Genomic DNA, 15,639 nt, shown 5'->3' with positions numbered 1-15,639 from the left:
TGTTGGGTTTACAGTCGTTTGGGCTAAATTACACCGTCAAAGAATTTCGAACTTATGTGTTTATATCAATGTACATAAGAGTCGACGATGTCCATATGATGATAAAAGATAATCGCGGATAATAACAATGATTTGGCAATGATAGGGCACCATAAAACATTTAGAACCGTCTGATGAAAATAAAATCACCCATTTGGCCAGGGTCACAAAATTAACAATACGTTTCAATATGTAATCAGTGTTTTAAATCACCGACGATGAAAGTCTTTGACGAATTTCGCATTAATCAAGGAATGACCCCATTTAGTTTTACCATTTAGAGTCCTAGTTTCGATTTTAATTCAATGTATTCGATTAAAAAAAAAGACAGTCAACCAGTTTAAAAACATATGTACGACTTTCCTTGATTTTATCGGTGACTGTTCTTTGGTAGTTCATACCACTATGAAAAACAGAATTGTGGTAAACAGTTGATCATCATCATCAATCATCATCATCATCATCATCATCATGTTGCAGTTGTTGTTACAACATGTAAAGACTTGGCAATAGTTCAGCCTTCTTGGTTATTATACCAACATCTACTTATATTAAGAACAAAACGAGGATTAAGATCAACATTCTATTTACATAACAACAAATATAAAACAGTATAAAATACAATTACAGTTCAAGTGCACCCATAATAAATCAGTGTCGATTTCAATGCAACCATTTGACAAATTAACTTGAACAAGTATTATGCGACAAATTCTCAGTATATATACATGTTTGACAGGAAATGCATAGTCAAACACGTATCATACATCAACGTTAAATTAAACATTCCAAAACAAAGTCTGTGTGTTCCAAAAAAAATAATCCAAGTGCAACATAAAAACTTAAGTCAAATGTAAGTAAGTTAATGTGTTAAACGATGTAATTTGGTCCTCATATAAGAATCGCGGATTTCGACTGGCGTTCATGGTCGATCTGTGTCAAACGGACGGAAAAGCGCAGGAGGAGACGTTCTGTGTTGCGCTGACGACTGTTTCGTGCGGGCGTTTCCGGTGGATTTCACTGTAGGGACGTTTGGAGATAGTTGGTCTGGAGACTTCCGGTAAGAGGCGGCGAGAAAGGGATTCACTGACGCGTGCAGTGATGCGTTGAAAGAGGACTCATCCAGTGGTGGTGAGATGGAGCCGCCGCTTGAATTGAGAGCACCGCTTGTATTGAGAATTTGGGGCGATCTTTCGTGGCTTCCTGTTAGAGGGGAGCTATGCATCGGATGGTGCTGCTGATGTTGAGACAGTGGAGATCTTCCGGAGAGGAACACGGACGACATTCCCGGAAGCGGTTCCTGGCTCGGACGCAGGGGACTGGGAAACGTATACTGCCCGAGCGCTCCGATCTGTTGTGACGTCATGTGAGAGGTAGGAACGGATGTTGGAACGGCTGGCCGGGAGAGTCCGAGAGAGCCGTAGTAGCCGACGGGAGCCGACTGCGGAATTCCGTATGGGTAGGTGGCGGCGGCAGCAGCGAGGTAGGCGTACAGATGGGGGTCCGCGATTCCATAGGGCCAGGCCATAGCCATACGCTGACGCTTGTCCTTCATGCGGCGGTTTTGAAACCAAACCTGAAGATGGAGAAATAAAACTATGAGATTTGTAAATCAATTGAATGTTCTTCATCATTACAACTAATCGATTTCAAGGAAAAATACAAAAATAATAAACAGTTGTTTTTTCATTGTTTTTAAAAGATGATAATCATATTTTCTGTTTTTTTTGGATTTTTTTCTTTCGTCTTTTCAATGAACACTTTGTATGAATCAGCATTAAACTTTAAATCCTCATTTTCATATAAACTTTCATGAGGACAGAGGTTACATATTTGTATTTATTGTGCAAAGTTATTATATGAAATTACATTGTTTTTTTACATTTTACGGTGTAAATGAGTCAGTTTCTGATTTCGTTTTCAATAATCAATCATTGTTATAGCATGCCTTTTTATTCCATAGTTTTTTGCGCATTAGACACAATAAATAATACACCTGTCGCTGCAAACGCTCAGTTGAGCTTACTTTAACAAGCTTGAGTGATAATCTTTTCATAAACATTCGTCCTCGCATCTTCAGTGATCTTAATATCGAATTATTTGTCAGATTACTTTTATTGGAGGTCGACTTCGAACGATTAAAGTGTTCATTATCAGCTTTATTACACACTCATCTGTCAAAATGTTCTTTTTGATAATTCATAATTCGCTTGACTTTAAAGGAGCAGACATATGCTTAAGATCTGATTCCAGGTTTTACCGTTTGATGAAACCAAAGGTGACGCGAAGAATCTGAGAGAACTACCGTTTGGTTAGTGGGACGTAACCGCTTCCCAGGTAGAGTTAACATCATTATTTCAGAGTTACAGCCATTATTTTAGAATTATCAAACAGTTATTACCTCTATAAAATCATTAACTGGCCCATTTATGCTATTTTACCCTTATTATGAACAGATTTTATCTTCATATTCAAAGAAGAAAAATCCTTAAAACTAAAATCTCCGTTTTGTCTAATTTGGTATAATAAAAGACGATGCCTAATTGAGCATTCACTTCTTGACAAGTGAGAAATTATGTCCATTACAAGACGCCAAAACGCTGGGTTCAAAGATTCAAACTTTGGGCTCCGTATTTAGAGATATCACTTTCCCACAGATTTTATGGGCTTGGGCTAAGGAAATGGTTATTGCGAAGTATGGGTTTCAAAGAAACTTCATAAGAGCCAAAAACAGAATCAGACTTCTATTTATGTTGGTAAAAATTGTATTTACCGCTAGTTTAAGTGATTACATTATAATGATTGGTGAGATTATTACATCTATAAAATTTACATGGCCAAGTCGTTAAAAAAAAACACTACTTGAAAGCAGCCTAAAAACACGGAAGACAGATTTCGTGGGAGCGGCATTTTTCTCACTTTTTGTAAAACAATAATCATAGTTTTTATAAGTTCATATTAAATAACATATTTATTATGGTACTCAACATTTTGTAAGCAATAATATAATTTCTAATTAAATAGTCGGTTTTTATTTGGATTAAAGGAAGAAAGGTCGTGAAAGATTGGTTGAACGTTTAGAGTTAAATAGTACAATGACGCAGATTAATATGGATTGTTTTATTTGTGTTTTCGTTGTTGTTTTGTTTTTCTAAGAATAAGGTTAAAACGTAAATATCAGAAATATGTTATACGTATACTATCCAAAAAAGATTGTCTAATGTGTCTATGTGTTTAGTTTCATATTACAGCTCACTGTGTGCCACGTGTGCTAGTAAAACAAATAACCAAGCGTTCAGCCTACCTTGATGGTGTTCTCAGGAAGGTTAAGCTCCTGGGCGAGCTCGCAGCGACGGGGGCGGCTCACGTAGTTCTCCTTGAAGAACTCTTTCTCGAGCCGCGCGATCTGCTCCCGGGAGAAGGCCGTTCGGTACCGCCGTATGCCGTTCTCGTCAACAAGAGCGTCTGAAAGATACAGAGTGAAGCGTTAGGGAGGGTTCGAAATACATGGTGAAAGGGTTGGTGTCAGTAAAAGGGAGTCTGAAAGACAAGGAACGCATCAACGGAATATTTTTAAGACGCACATTAGTGGGCTACTTTTTTGATCAACATTTAAACTAATGCTATAATTATCCTTATCCATTTGAGTGAATGTTTTCGCTGCTACTTATGAAATGTCCTTTGCGTGTGAAAACACTATCAATCGCCTCTGTAAGAGAAGTCAGGTTGCTGCTACTGTTTGCCCGACCACCTTGTTCAATCATTAAACTCCTGTAAATCAGGCCAGACTATTTCTTATCTAAGTCCGTTATCTAACGTGCGACAGCCATAATACGATCAGCCCTGTGTTAAATGAAGGGAAATAATGCGATAGTGAATTGCTTCTATTTGAGTACAATTTAATAGCTATAAAGCTCTTACAAAATCGTCTCTTCCATCAACGGCAAATGCTCTTGGGGCCGTTTAGAGACGATAATGACTCTGGTCGTATCTGATTCGGTAAGATCTTAGACCGGACCGGAATTGCTCTTACGATTTCCTGTGGAGAGTTCGTTTCAAGGGAGATTATTAATGTAATGGTAACCGTTTGTAAATTACATCGCGTTTAGCCACGGTCAATCACAAAATGATCAGAATCCGCGAGATTACGGAAGCTGAGAGCCGCAACAGGTTGAAAACAAGTTAATTAGGATCAATCGTCGGGTAATTGAAAGATAAAACGAAATAATTGGATCACTAGTGAGTTAATGGGTGGGGTGCCCGTTTGATAAGCAATGTACAAATGCACTTTGTGTATTCCATCATTTTCTGTAGTTTACAATATTGAACAATAATCATACTCGGGCTTTTTAAGTTATCTCTGAAATTTATTTACACCAAGCAACAATAATTGAAAATAAAAATGAAATTTAAGATACGTTCGCACTTGTTTAATTTGTCCTTGAGCCAATCGCCAATATTAAGAAAGTCAACTGGCCGTCTTTAATCTGTTTACAGAAATGGGCAAAATAAAAGGGTTTAGACAAGATGTCCTAAAATTAACACCCCTGATCCATTGATCTAGTCATTATTTCGAGTTCCATTGTTGCTAAAGACAACATTAGCACGCGCTCTTTTGTCCGACTTCGCGTCGAAGTGTCGTCTGCTATAAAATGTCGAGCGCCATGCATCAATGACGCGGTGAAATTACTCCAGCTATTTGATCCTTTATTTTCATTTCACCTTTAATCAGGTGTAATTGATCGGCTATTTAATTCAATCAGAATCGACAAAGACATTTTCAATGATCTTTGAGGCTTATTCGATCTTCTTATTGTATTCGTTTAGCAGTATTAAGTCCGTAATTGTACTTGCATTGATAGGCTAGGCAAATTTTCTTATTATATTCTAATTGTCACCTCCATTGACTTTTCACGTCTGTAATGTCTTAATTATTAATTCTTAGCATTCATTAGTTTCTGTAATATCCCCCTTTAGCCATTTCCAATTACATACCCATAGAAATTATGCATAATTAATAAACAAGTGTATACTAAGCCCCAGAAACTAAGTACGAAGCAATTTTCACCTAGGAAATACAATTGCGATGGAAAATGTCGACGACTCAGGAAAATCATTGCTTATTTCTACCAGACAGTACCGTGCTAATAGAAATAAAAATCTATAACGACCGGATTGCAATAACCAAGAATGACACGCAAAAATCTCCGTGTCCGAAATTGGTCTGTAATTATGGTCGAGGTTATTATAACACTGAAATATTCATGGATAAGATGATTTTGGACATGTCAAGAGAACTCCTGGGAGATGTCTATAGCTTCTGTTGATTATATTTTAGCGTGAGAAACAAATTTTTCACTGACAATTTATAAATATACTATTTACTTGGTACTAATTACACAGTTCCAATTTACGGACGCATTATGTCACCACTACATAATGTCATAGAACCGTACATCTTCCATAAATCATTAGCTTTTTTTACTACATTTAATTTTGCAGCAAAATTTAGCCAAAAAAACCCACACAACGAAACACAAGCAAGATTCTGTCCCAAAAAGTGTAGGAATAAAAGAGAAGTTAAAAACGTTGAAGTATTTACATATGGCGGTGTATAAACTATTTTCTATAACGTTTAATTCCTAAGAGTTTTAAATATTTGATAACATAATTATCACATAATTGTATACAAAATGAAATAAAAAGTCATCCGTTTTAGAAATGGACTCTTACTCCATTAAAGTATGTACAATAATTGAAAAATTATCATTTAAGCACAATTTAGGACACTTTTTCCAAAGAAAATAAAAAAAATCTTAAATCTCTTAATGGTTGTTTTACAAAAAGTAAAAGAAATACATTGATTTCGTTTCCAGACAATGAAAAAATAATTTTGTAGTTTCCTAAATTTCCGCCATGTTTAACACTAATTGTTTATTTGTACTTTGGTCTTTATTCAATACAAATATTTTTTAATAGAGATGCAAAATACACATTTTCTTTCAAAAATATTATATTTTGATATTAATAATTGATCCGTTAATTATAAATTTATATTCATGCATTCTTGCAATATACTTTTTTTTATATTCTTATTTAGTTTTAAACCAATTTTTATTTATGAAATTTGAACTTGGTGCAAATTAAATGGACTTCATATGTGATTTTAAAGGGAAATGTTATACACATTATGATGCCAACATACTTTGTCTTTAAATGAGTTCCATACAACGATGTATAGATGTATCTCCATTTACTATATATTGTAGTTGCGGCCAATAAAAGTAAACAAATAAGGTCAAAATATATTGTACAGTATAAAAAAACACCCACAAAACATTGCGCTGGCTAGATATGAACTACCCTTAAATTCTAGCGGACAATTCTCAAAATGTGCTTGATAAAAATTATTTGCAAACTATGCCAAGAAATGATCTTTCACCTAATTTTCTATAATATATTCAGGAAAACCATTAGTTGTCCGTTCATGAATGAAACTCACCTTTCCCATAGAAGCCACCAGTTTTCGCATCATCCTCATAGGTTTCTGGTTTGAACCTCTTCCCCGGCGGAAATGGGCTCACTTCTGTATCTCCATCACACGAGGATTCGTCAGATAGGCGTTCGTCGAACTTCCGGGTGAGGCTGCGCTCAGGGGTGGTGAGCGGAAGCGACAAGTGTCCGTCTGTTCGGTAGTCCACCACATGGGACGTGTTCTCTGCATCACTTCCAGTATCGGAGTGATCGTCCGTCCGTCTGTCCGTATGTTGGATTTCACAGTTCATTGTAAGCATTGTTTCTGTAATGATACTTAAAAGACCACTATTCTCCTCACAACTGAAAATGTATCTCTGTTATTGAATACAATATTCACAAAAGTCCCAAATTTCTTCTTTAAAACATGCGTTGTCTTGTGTTGTTTCAGTATTATAAATGATGATGTTTTTATTCAAAAGCCACATGTAAATGAAGATGTCGAGATAGCTACACGGTGATTTTTATGCAAAACGTGGGGCGGGGCAACCACGCATATCGAATAGAGATGTTATTCTTGACAATTACCTCTCGTCCAATTAGCCGGTACCTGCTTGTCAATCATCGACCAATCAGACGGCGGTATGCCCACAGGGGGCGGTGTGCTTTATCGTTCGGTGAGGCGCAAAAGTCGGACAGCGCAATAAAGCGAAATTAATGCTCATTAATGTTGTAAAACATTGTAATAAGATTGTTGTAATCACAGTAGCTAATTCGGTTTTATTTGGTGTAATATAGAATGTTATATAAAGATTTTGAAAGATTGTCTAAGATATTATTTTACCAAGTTTCCGGTGATAAGTGTATACATCATTGTATATCATTATTTGTATTATATATGCCCTTTTAATTTAATAAAAAGGTTGTGAAGTTGATTAATTTTGGTCACATAATCCAGTGTGTTACACTGCTTCACTTTTTTAAACGTACATAATATTAATTTTTTTATCTGAGTAAAAACAAATGTTTTCCTCAGTTCCACTGAGCGACTAAAAGGCACGTTCTAAAAGCCTTGAACAGACTAAAGATAAATAGAGAAGAAGAGAACAAAACGAGTGTTCATAAGTTAATTACATTAACGAACAAAATATTCATATTTTGGTTCTTTCATGCATTTTATTTTTTAAAAATTCAAAACACCAAACATTTACTTCAAAGTGTGTTTGCAAGCCGGCATATTACATTTGCCATTACAGCAAATACAGGGCATAGGGTCATTTTTCAACTAATGAACAAAATATATTTTTTAAGTAAGTACATGGTATATAGAGAACAATAGTTTCGGTAAGGAGGACTTTGAGACAGATACATTCTTAGGCTCTTCCTGTCTTATATCTGGGAGTAGGATATATATATATATAAGTTATATGTATATTGATGTGGAATGTTATTTAAAATGTCAAATACAGACATTAATACATAAGTGGAATTTCAGAGTCTCAGAGTAATAAGTAAGTAAGTAAGTAATTATTTATTATAGTGACATGTGTATATATACATCATTACAAATCAATACAAATATAAATAGTTTAAGCAATTACACCCGGCCCATCGGGCCTATAAGTCACCTAGATATCACATATATGAAATACAAATTTTCATAAATTAAACATAACGAATATGTATGTAAGGTTTAAAGTGAATATTATACATATCTATAAAGGAAATGTTTATATCATCAAATACGTTTATAAGTGAGTAATATTTGTAATAGCTACATTTCTACCCAGTTGATTGTATCATTTTGTTTGTGCTATAAACATCGTATTGTTTTATGCCATAAACTATGAAACTAAACATCAACTTTCTAATTTCTAAATAGTTTAAGATTTATGAATGAAATTTTCTCTGTGTTAAGTCAACGACTTTACTTATCCAATAATAATAAAATAGAATAAATATATTGTTTTGTTATTTAAGAATTTCTTGTTAAGGAAACTGTAACCACATGCTCGTTTGATCAGCAGACAAGCTAATAAGCCACGACTAATGATATTTCTTTTTTCATTGACGTATTTTGAGATAAGTTTACTCATGCATGCTATTTCAAATTTTCATTTGTTTACATCATGTGAATTTTCACATCACAAAGACCCGTCTTACATCTAGAACAACACCTTTATGTATGATTATAACAGTGCATAACAGTAAGCCGATTTTTTTTTTCATGTTTTTTTTTTATAAAGTTCAATGCACGAACAGGATTGTAAATCTTGAAAAGACCGAAATCCCACCGTTTAAGTCTTAATGTTAAGTGTACTATTTAAAAGAATACATATACTAAATCATAACATATTGTTTCTTTTTACTCGGTCCCAAATTATCGCTTGTATTTTATTTTCAGCCTTTTATTAAAAATGTAATTATTTTGCACATTTTTATCATTCTTCAAAAGTTAAAACATTATATATATATATATATATATATATATATATATATATATATATATATATATATATATATATATATATATATATATATATATATGCAACTGATTTATTTTTATCATATTAAAGTGTATTTGTGAAATCCTATTTTTTTACTTGGAGGAGGGAAAATTGTCAGTGTTGAATCTATTACAACTATTAAATTACAGACCACATCGTGTTTTTCTGAATTTTAAAACATCAGTGTAACTATGGGTTTACTAACAGATGCTTAATGAGACTTTTATCTATCAATTGAAATGTAATTGATACATTTTGTACTTTTCATGTACCTTAATCAGATGCCGATTTCTATGGGGCAATAAATTTTACAACCCACCCCCTAATGTACAAACCCTCATTCAGTATAACAAAACATGGTTTTATCTGCTATTATCACCAAACTTGGTAATAGGGCCGGATGGAGCATTGTTCTTTTTACTAAAATTATCTAGCCGCATCGACTACTCTCAGCATCTTAGGGAAGGTCATAAATTTTACAATTTAAAATACAGTGGCTACCCCATTGGGTTTATATCTGATCAAACTCCGGGCTCGGCAATATGTTTTACACAATTCTAGCGGGACTTCAAACGCTCTGGTCATATTGTTACGCGAACTATGTTAATTATGTAACAATAGAGTACAGTGGTTGACCTCTGTGATCTGTTGTTATGATAAGAAGACGGCGAATTTGGGCGCCCCTGGGTAAGGAAAAAGGGGGTGGGGAACTTGGCGGGAAATCGTGGCCGCCTCGGACGCTTGCTTCCGGTTTCCTTAGTGATCGTGTGTGGCCATTGACTCTAATTTGTTAACCGTTTCTAAATGAATGTTAAGGTATTCACATTAAACATATTGAATTTGCAAGCGATTCGTTTGAAACGTTAATTTCATGAACATCTATTTAGCGACGGTTTAGGAAATACAGTAGATATGATATAACTGATTCAATTTAGAGACGTTTTGATTGAAATTGTAAGAAATTCGCATAAAAAGCATAGCGGCTTCACACCGACTTTGCGAAGATTAAACGCATTTATTATGAATAATTTTAATTAAGGAAAGCTTTGATGAAAACAACATGGTTTGTCTTTGCCTCAAATTTGAATGGGTTCAAAGGAGCGGGGACTTTTATGACAAAACGTTATTACGAATTAGACTTTTCAAACGAGTTTTAATTCCTTTACTTAGTCACAACCAGAGGCGAACTTCAAAGAATCTGTTCAAAGTCAAAGCAAATTTAACCACATATATAGTAGCTTCACTTCTCATCTAAACAAAATTAAATTTAATTCATTTATTTTCTCTTTATAACTTCTTTTAAAATTCAATTTCACGGCCGTGAACCGCTAAACTGTAAATTTATTTTGTGAATTTGACAGAAAAGACGCAGGTATTTAAATACCCAATATAGTTTTATGTACGTCCGATTAAGGGTTAATTTCGGAACATCAGAAAGCTCCCGTTTTTCTATCGAAACGGTATTATTGACCAAAGATTTTGACAGAAGCCCACGAGTGCGTGCTAGAGGGCACTTGTTTGGGTATGAAATGGGCTCTTTATAGCTTCATTAGAGCACTAACGGTCAATGAAATAGACAACACTTGAAATTCCGCAAATACCTACAAAGTGAAGTTATTTGCATGTCACAAACAAGTTTAGCTTGTGGTTCTTTGTATTTGTAGTGAAATTGAACGATTCAAGTTGTTTATTCATTTTCGACCAGTCGGTTCTAGACTCTTGCGATCTTGAATATTTCGATTTGGCGTTTAGGCCAAGTACGGTCACATTCGTCTGAAGGCATGTATTTCCAGACAAAATATCGCCCATAATTCACATTAGAATTACCTTGATACATATATATACACTTACAGTAAAGAAAGTAGTAGGTTGTCCGGTTAGCGCACTCGCTTCTCACCAAGGCGACCCGGTCGATTCCTGGCCAGAGCGCATGTGAGTTTGATTTGTGGTCACCAAGCCGGGCAAGTGGGTTTTCTCTGGTTTCCCCCTACACCACAAGACCACACTCTCGCGCCAACGAGTGTGACTTAGTATAAGTTATCACAACTTCCTTCACAGTCGTTGTAAAATATATAACGTATAAAGAAAGTAATCATGTGCAGTGAATAACCTCGTAATAAACATTGATTCATTTGAGAGATCATATGTTTACGCTACGAAAAGAACTTTGTATATGTGCAGTTGCATGGGTAATGAATGGTAGCACAAACGAAGGCATGTATACTTCTTATATCAACCCAACCAACGATGATGAAATGTCATCGAGAAGTTGGATCAAGCGCTCAAGTTATTGTTATAATCTTAAATTGTAAGCAGCTTACCTACCATTGAAAAATATATTGCTTACGATGCAAAGGCACATATTACTTTGAAATTCTTTTCGTATAGTTAACATATGTTTTGTTTTCATAATATATAAGAGTCTCGTCAATATATACATAAACATTTCCAACAAAAATAAAAACGCTTATAAAAAAGTATTGCCACTCAAATTGAGTTATAAGAGACTATTATCAATTACGCAGAATCGTATTAAAATCTTAAATATTGTACATACCATATAGGAATGTATGTAAAATCGAAATTAAAAAAGTGATTTATTCCCTGTCAGTTCCTTTTTAATGTGTCAAGTATTGTTTTTTATCTAATATAAGTGGACTTTTATATTATATAAATAACTTCTTTTTATTTTTGTTTAATTACAATCATTATTCTAGAAGGATTTCAGGAAATTCATGTATATGTGATATGACCTATACAATCAGTGAGTTCTGCCAAAGCAGGCGTAGCAGGACATTCACGTGTGTAGAAAGGGAAACCCGTTATGAACCACTAAGCTCGTCTCATTATCAAACTAAGATTACATAAATGACAACAATTAGTCTCCTGTACTAACGTCGTGCAATTATACTCAGCATCCATCCACGGAAGCCATACATCACGGCCTTGTCAAAAACAATGTGCCATAATGTACAACACCGTTTGTCATCAAGCCGTTTAATTGTCCATAGTGACACGTGATCAAGCGAGCTACAAGCCGCATCCACGGCGGTTCCCTGTGTTGCGCATGCGCGTTGTAGGACGAAGGCGTGATGAGAGATGTACGCTGTCGGGCGGCCATTACGGTCCTGTCAGGTCGCCTTGACAGTTTTCTCGTTTATTTCGTATGCTGCGCTCCTATGTGTACTCTGAAAGTAAACTAAGTCTATCCTTTTTCCTTGGGGTGGGTCCACATGTGTTAGGGAAACAATTACTTATTGTAATTGTTTTTGTAGTTCATGAACAGTGATGGAATAATAGAAATGCAACACAGTGATGGAATGGCACATGATACCTTACTTTGGTCTAATGGTATATGTATTCACCTCTGACCTAAGAGGCTGTGGGTTTCATCCCCACCAGGGTGAAAGTGGTCTAGTGGTATAGGTATAACCACCTCTAACCAAAGAGGTCATTGGTCTGATCACCATCAGGGTGAGAGTGGTCTAGCAGTATAGGTGTTCAACTCTCGACTAAGATACTGTTTTGAACCCACACGGATGTGAATGATCTAGTGGCATATGTGACCGCCTCTTACGTAAGAGGGCATGGGTTTAATCCCCACCAGGGTAAGAGTGGTCTTGTGGAATAGGTCCACATTTCACCTAAGAGGATATCGGTGCAATCATAGGTGAGAATAGTCTTGTGATATAGATGTCAACCTCTGAAGTAAGAGGCTGTATGTCCAATCCCCACTAGGGTGCGAGTGGTCCAGTGGTATATGTGCCCGCCTCTCACCCCAGATGGCAATGGTTCAATCACTATCAGTGTGATAAAGGGCGGTTGGTATAGGTATGCACCGAACATCTAAGGTCGTGTGTTCGATTTCCTCCAAGGGGTACTTTCTCATTATGCACCAGTCAATTGTAACCACGGCCCCCAGGTCCGGGGAATAGCGGGTTCCAGCCAAGCCCGGGCAAAGTCCCCGGCCTGCGGGGACGAACTGCTCGTGAAACCCCCGCAAAATGCCTTCGCACCCAAGGGACTCTAGATAAGGCCCATTCCTCGCTATATTTGGCGTAAAGACAAAACCACCGCATTTATCCGGCACTGCGGGGCCACCTGAAAGGTTAAAACACGGCTCATCTCCCCCGGTATACCCCCGGACCTGGGGGGGGGGGGGCGTGGTTACAATTGACTGGTGCATTACCTTTAAACAGAACACAGTACACATTTCTGCATGTGAAACGGACTTTAGATGGATTCATATCAGCTTTCAGACAATTGAGCTCAAATGAATAAGTATATACCAGCAAGACTCGTAAACTGATACATCATGATGGCAAGTTTTTTTGTGCCCAACAAATGTACTCTCGTGTCATTAGGACTATCAGTACATTCATTAAGTACATCATTCACCAGCTGGAGCAATTAGTACACAAATGAATGCGGCCAGAGTGTGGAAATGTCACAGGAATGTTTTGGTGACCACAGCCTATTTATAATGTCCATCATCGCATTAAAACATCAACATAATGGACAACTGGCATTGATATGTTTGAGGATCTTTTAATAGTAAAGTCATTTCGTCAAATTATAAATGAAAATATATAAGTGGATGGGAATGGAAATATGATCATTCTGGCCCAAAAATGACATTTGGAGATATTGTAACCTTTGTGATGCCAAGTATTTCTAGAACAGAAATTCAAAGTTCCCATTCACAATATTAAGATATAAGGAAACAACTGCACGAAAAAAAAAACAGCAGCAGTAGACTAGTAGCAGCAACAACAACATTACAAACTAGAACATGGCGTCTTTTTGTTAAAACTATATGTTCTCTTAACGTATCGAATAACCCACCATCTTGATGGCTACGGACACAACGATTACTTTCAAAATTGTTCAGTTTCAGATTTATGTTACACTCTTCATAATAATGATAGATGGCAATTTTCGGTCGGAGATTGTGATATACATAATAATTATATACATGAACATACTTGAAGGCCCACACTATATTGATCCATTTTTTTTTTAAATTCTAACGCATAATCGTGTTTAACATACATGTATTTGGTATTAAGATTTAAGTACAGATAAAAAATATAAGCGATATTTTGGCGCTTTTTAACTGGGGTATTTGTGGCAACGTAGCTTTCAATACAGAAATACCATTTATAAAATCTAATATTTGTTTTATCTGTACCTAAATCATATGCTCTTTTATGTTTTAATCATTTAAGACAGATGAGTTAAACATGACTGTGCAATGTTTTGCATCGACCTATTTTTTGCCAAAAAGTAATTATTTTATATTTCATGTCAAACCGGATATACGGTCTGTTATCACTAACCCCTGACCTTATGTTTGTACGCTTCACATCGCATGCAGTTCGACGATAAGTTTATTGCGTAAAACATTATACAATGTTCATAGCATATAAAATACAATACAATGAATGGAGAAAGTACAGAAATACATTTTTCTGGAGCAATTTAACAGGAATAATACTACATCCTATAGTTGTTCGAGTGTGGTTCTAAAAATAGAAATGTGGCCAAATTTGTTAGTATAATTATATTTAATAGCAGCAATTCAAATATAAAAGGAAATACGTGCCTAGTCATGTAAAACCTCCTTAAGCCAATATATATTCAACATTTAGAAAATTCATCAAGGGAGAGCTAATTCCTAAAATATTGAGAGCACATGTCCCCCTGTCTTCTCCATCCAAACCACATGACTATCCTTAGCATTAATTATTAAATACCTAACACACAATGTGTCTTAAAACACCAACACACACTACATCATTTTCTGGGTAGTGTTCAGGGGCTATGACCACGTACAGTCTCAAGTCTAGGTAGTGTTCAGAGGCCATGACCACATACAGTCTCAAGTCTAGGTAGTGTTCAGGGGCTATGACCACATACAGTCTCAAGTCTAGGTAGTGTTCAGGGACTATGACCACATACAGTCTCAAGTCTAGGTAGTGTTCAGAGGCTATGACCACATACAGTCTCAAGTCTAGGTAGTGTTCAGGGGCCATGACCACATACAGTCTCAAGTCTAAGTCTAGACTAAGACTCACATAAGAACATTTATTAAATTATAAAGGTTCAATTCTATTCCATTTACAAAACAGTGTGAATATTTGTACAATTTCGAATAGTAATGAAGTTCAGTATATTTCATCATCAAAAAACTCAAATAGAATTAAGTTACAATAAAATGAAGATTTGCAGCTTGGTCACTTAAGTCTTAACTAGAATGACACAGTCCTACTTAGCTTCTTGACAGACTTGATATAAGGGAAGTAAATCTTACACATCAGTTCACGACCAAGGGACATAATTTTACGACGCGAGTTAATGTCACAAGTTAATAACATTCGATAGACATTGAATGCCCATGGTGGCAATAATTTCAAAACAGCATCAATAAACGAGACCTAAATGAAGCCATTCCCGTGAAATGATCTCTACAAAGAGGAAAAGAGATTGTCCCCGTATTTCTTTCCTAAATTATGGACATAAATGGCTATGCAAGGGATTGTATCGTAACATCACGAGTTCTTAGAAAAGTATTAATTCTGGATTTGTGTCTAGATAAAGGTTAAAACCGCCGCCGAGT

The 15,639-nt window shown here is 35.7% G+C and overlaps 1 protein-coding gene across 1 annotated transcript; it reads right to left on the bottom strand.

The window, feature by feature from the left end:
- Positions 1-624: 624 nt before the first annotated feature.
- Positions 625-6,987, bottom strand: LOC128235301 (homeobox even-skipped homolog protein 1-like). The gene is made up of 3 exons (XM_052950115.1): positions 6,542-6,987; positions 3,344-3,504; positions 625-1,615 (listed from the first exon to the last, which is right to left on the bottom strand). The coding sequence occupies exons 1-3, from the start codon at positions 6,831-6,833 to the stop codon at positions 962-964; spliced, it is 1,107 nt and encodes a 368-aa protein (XP_052806075.1). The 5' UTR covers positions 6,834-6,987; the 3' UTR covers positions 625-961.
- Positions 6,988-15,639: the final 8,652 nt, after the last annotated feature.

This window comes from Mya arenaria, chromosome 5 (genome assembly GCF_026914265.1).
Source record: "Mya arenaria isolate MELC-2E11 chromosome 5, ASM2691426v1".
Taxonomy (NCBI): Eukaryota; Metazoa; Mollusca; class Bivalvia; order Myida; family Myidae; genus Mya; species Mya arenaria.
Note: the sequence above shows the minus strand (reverse complement) of the source record. Positions and strands in the feature narration are given on the sequence as shown.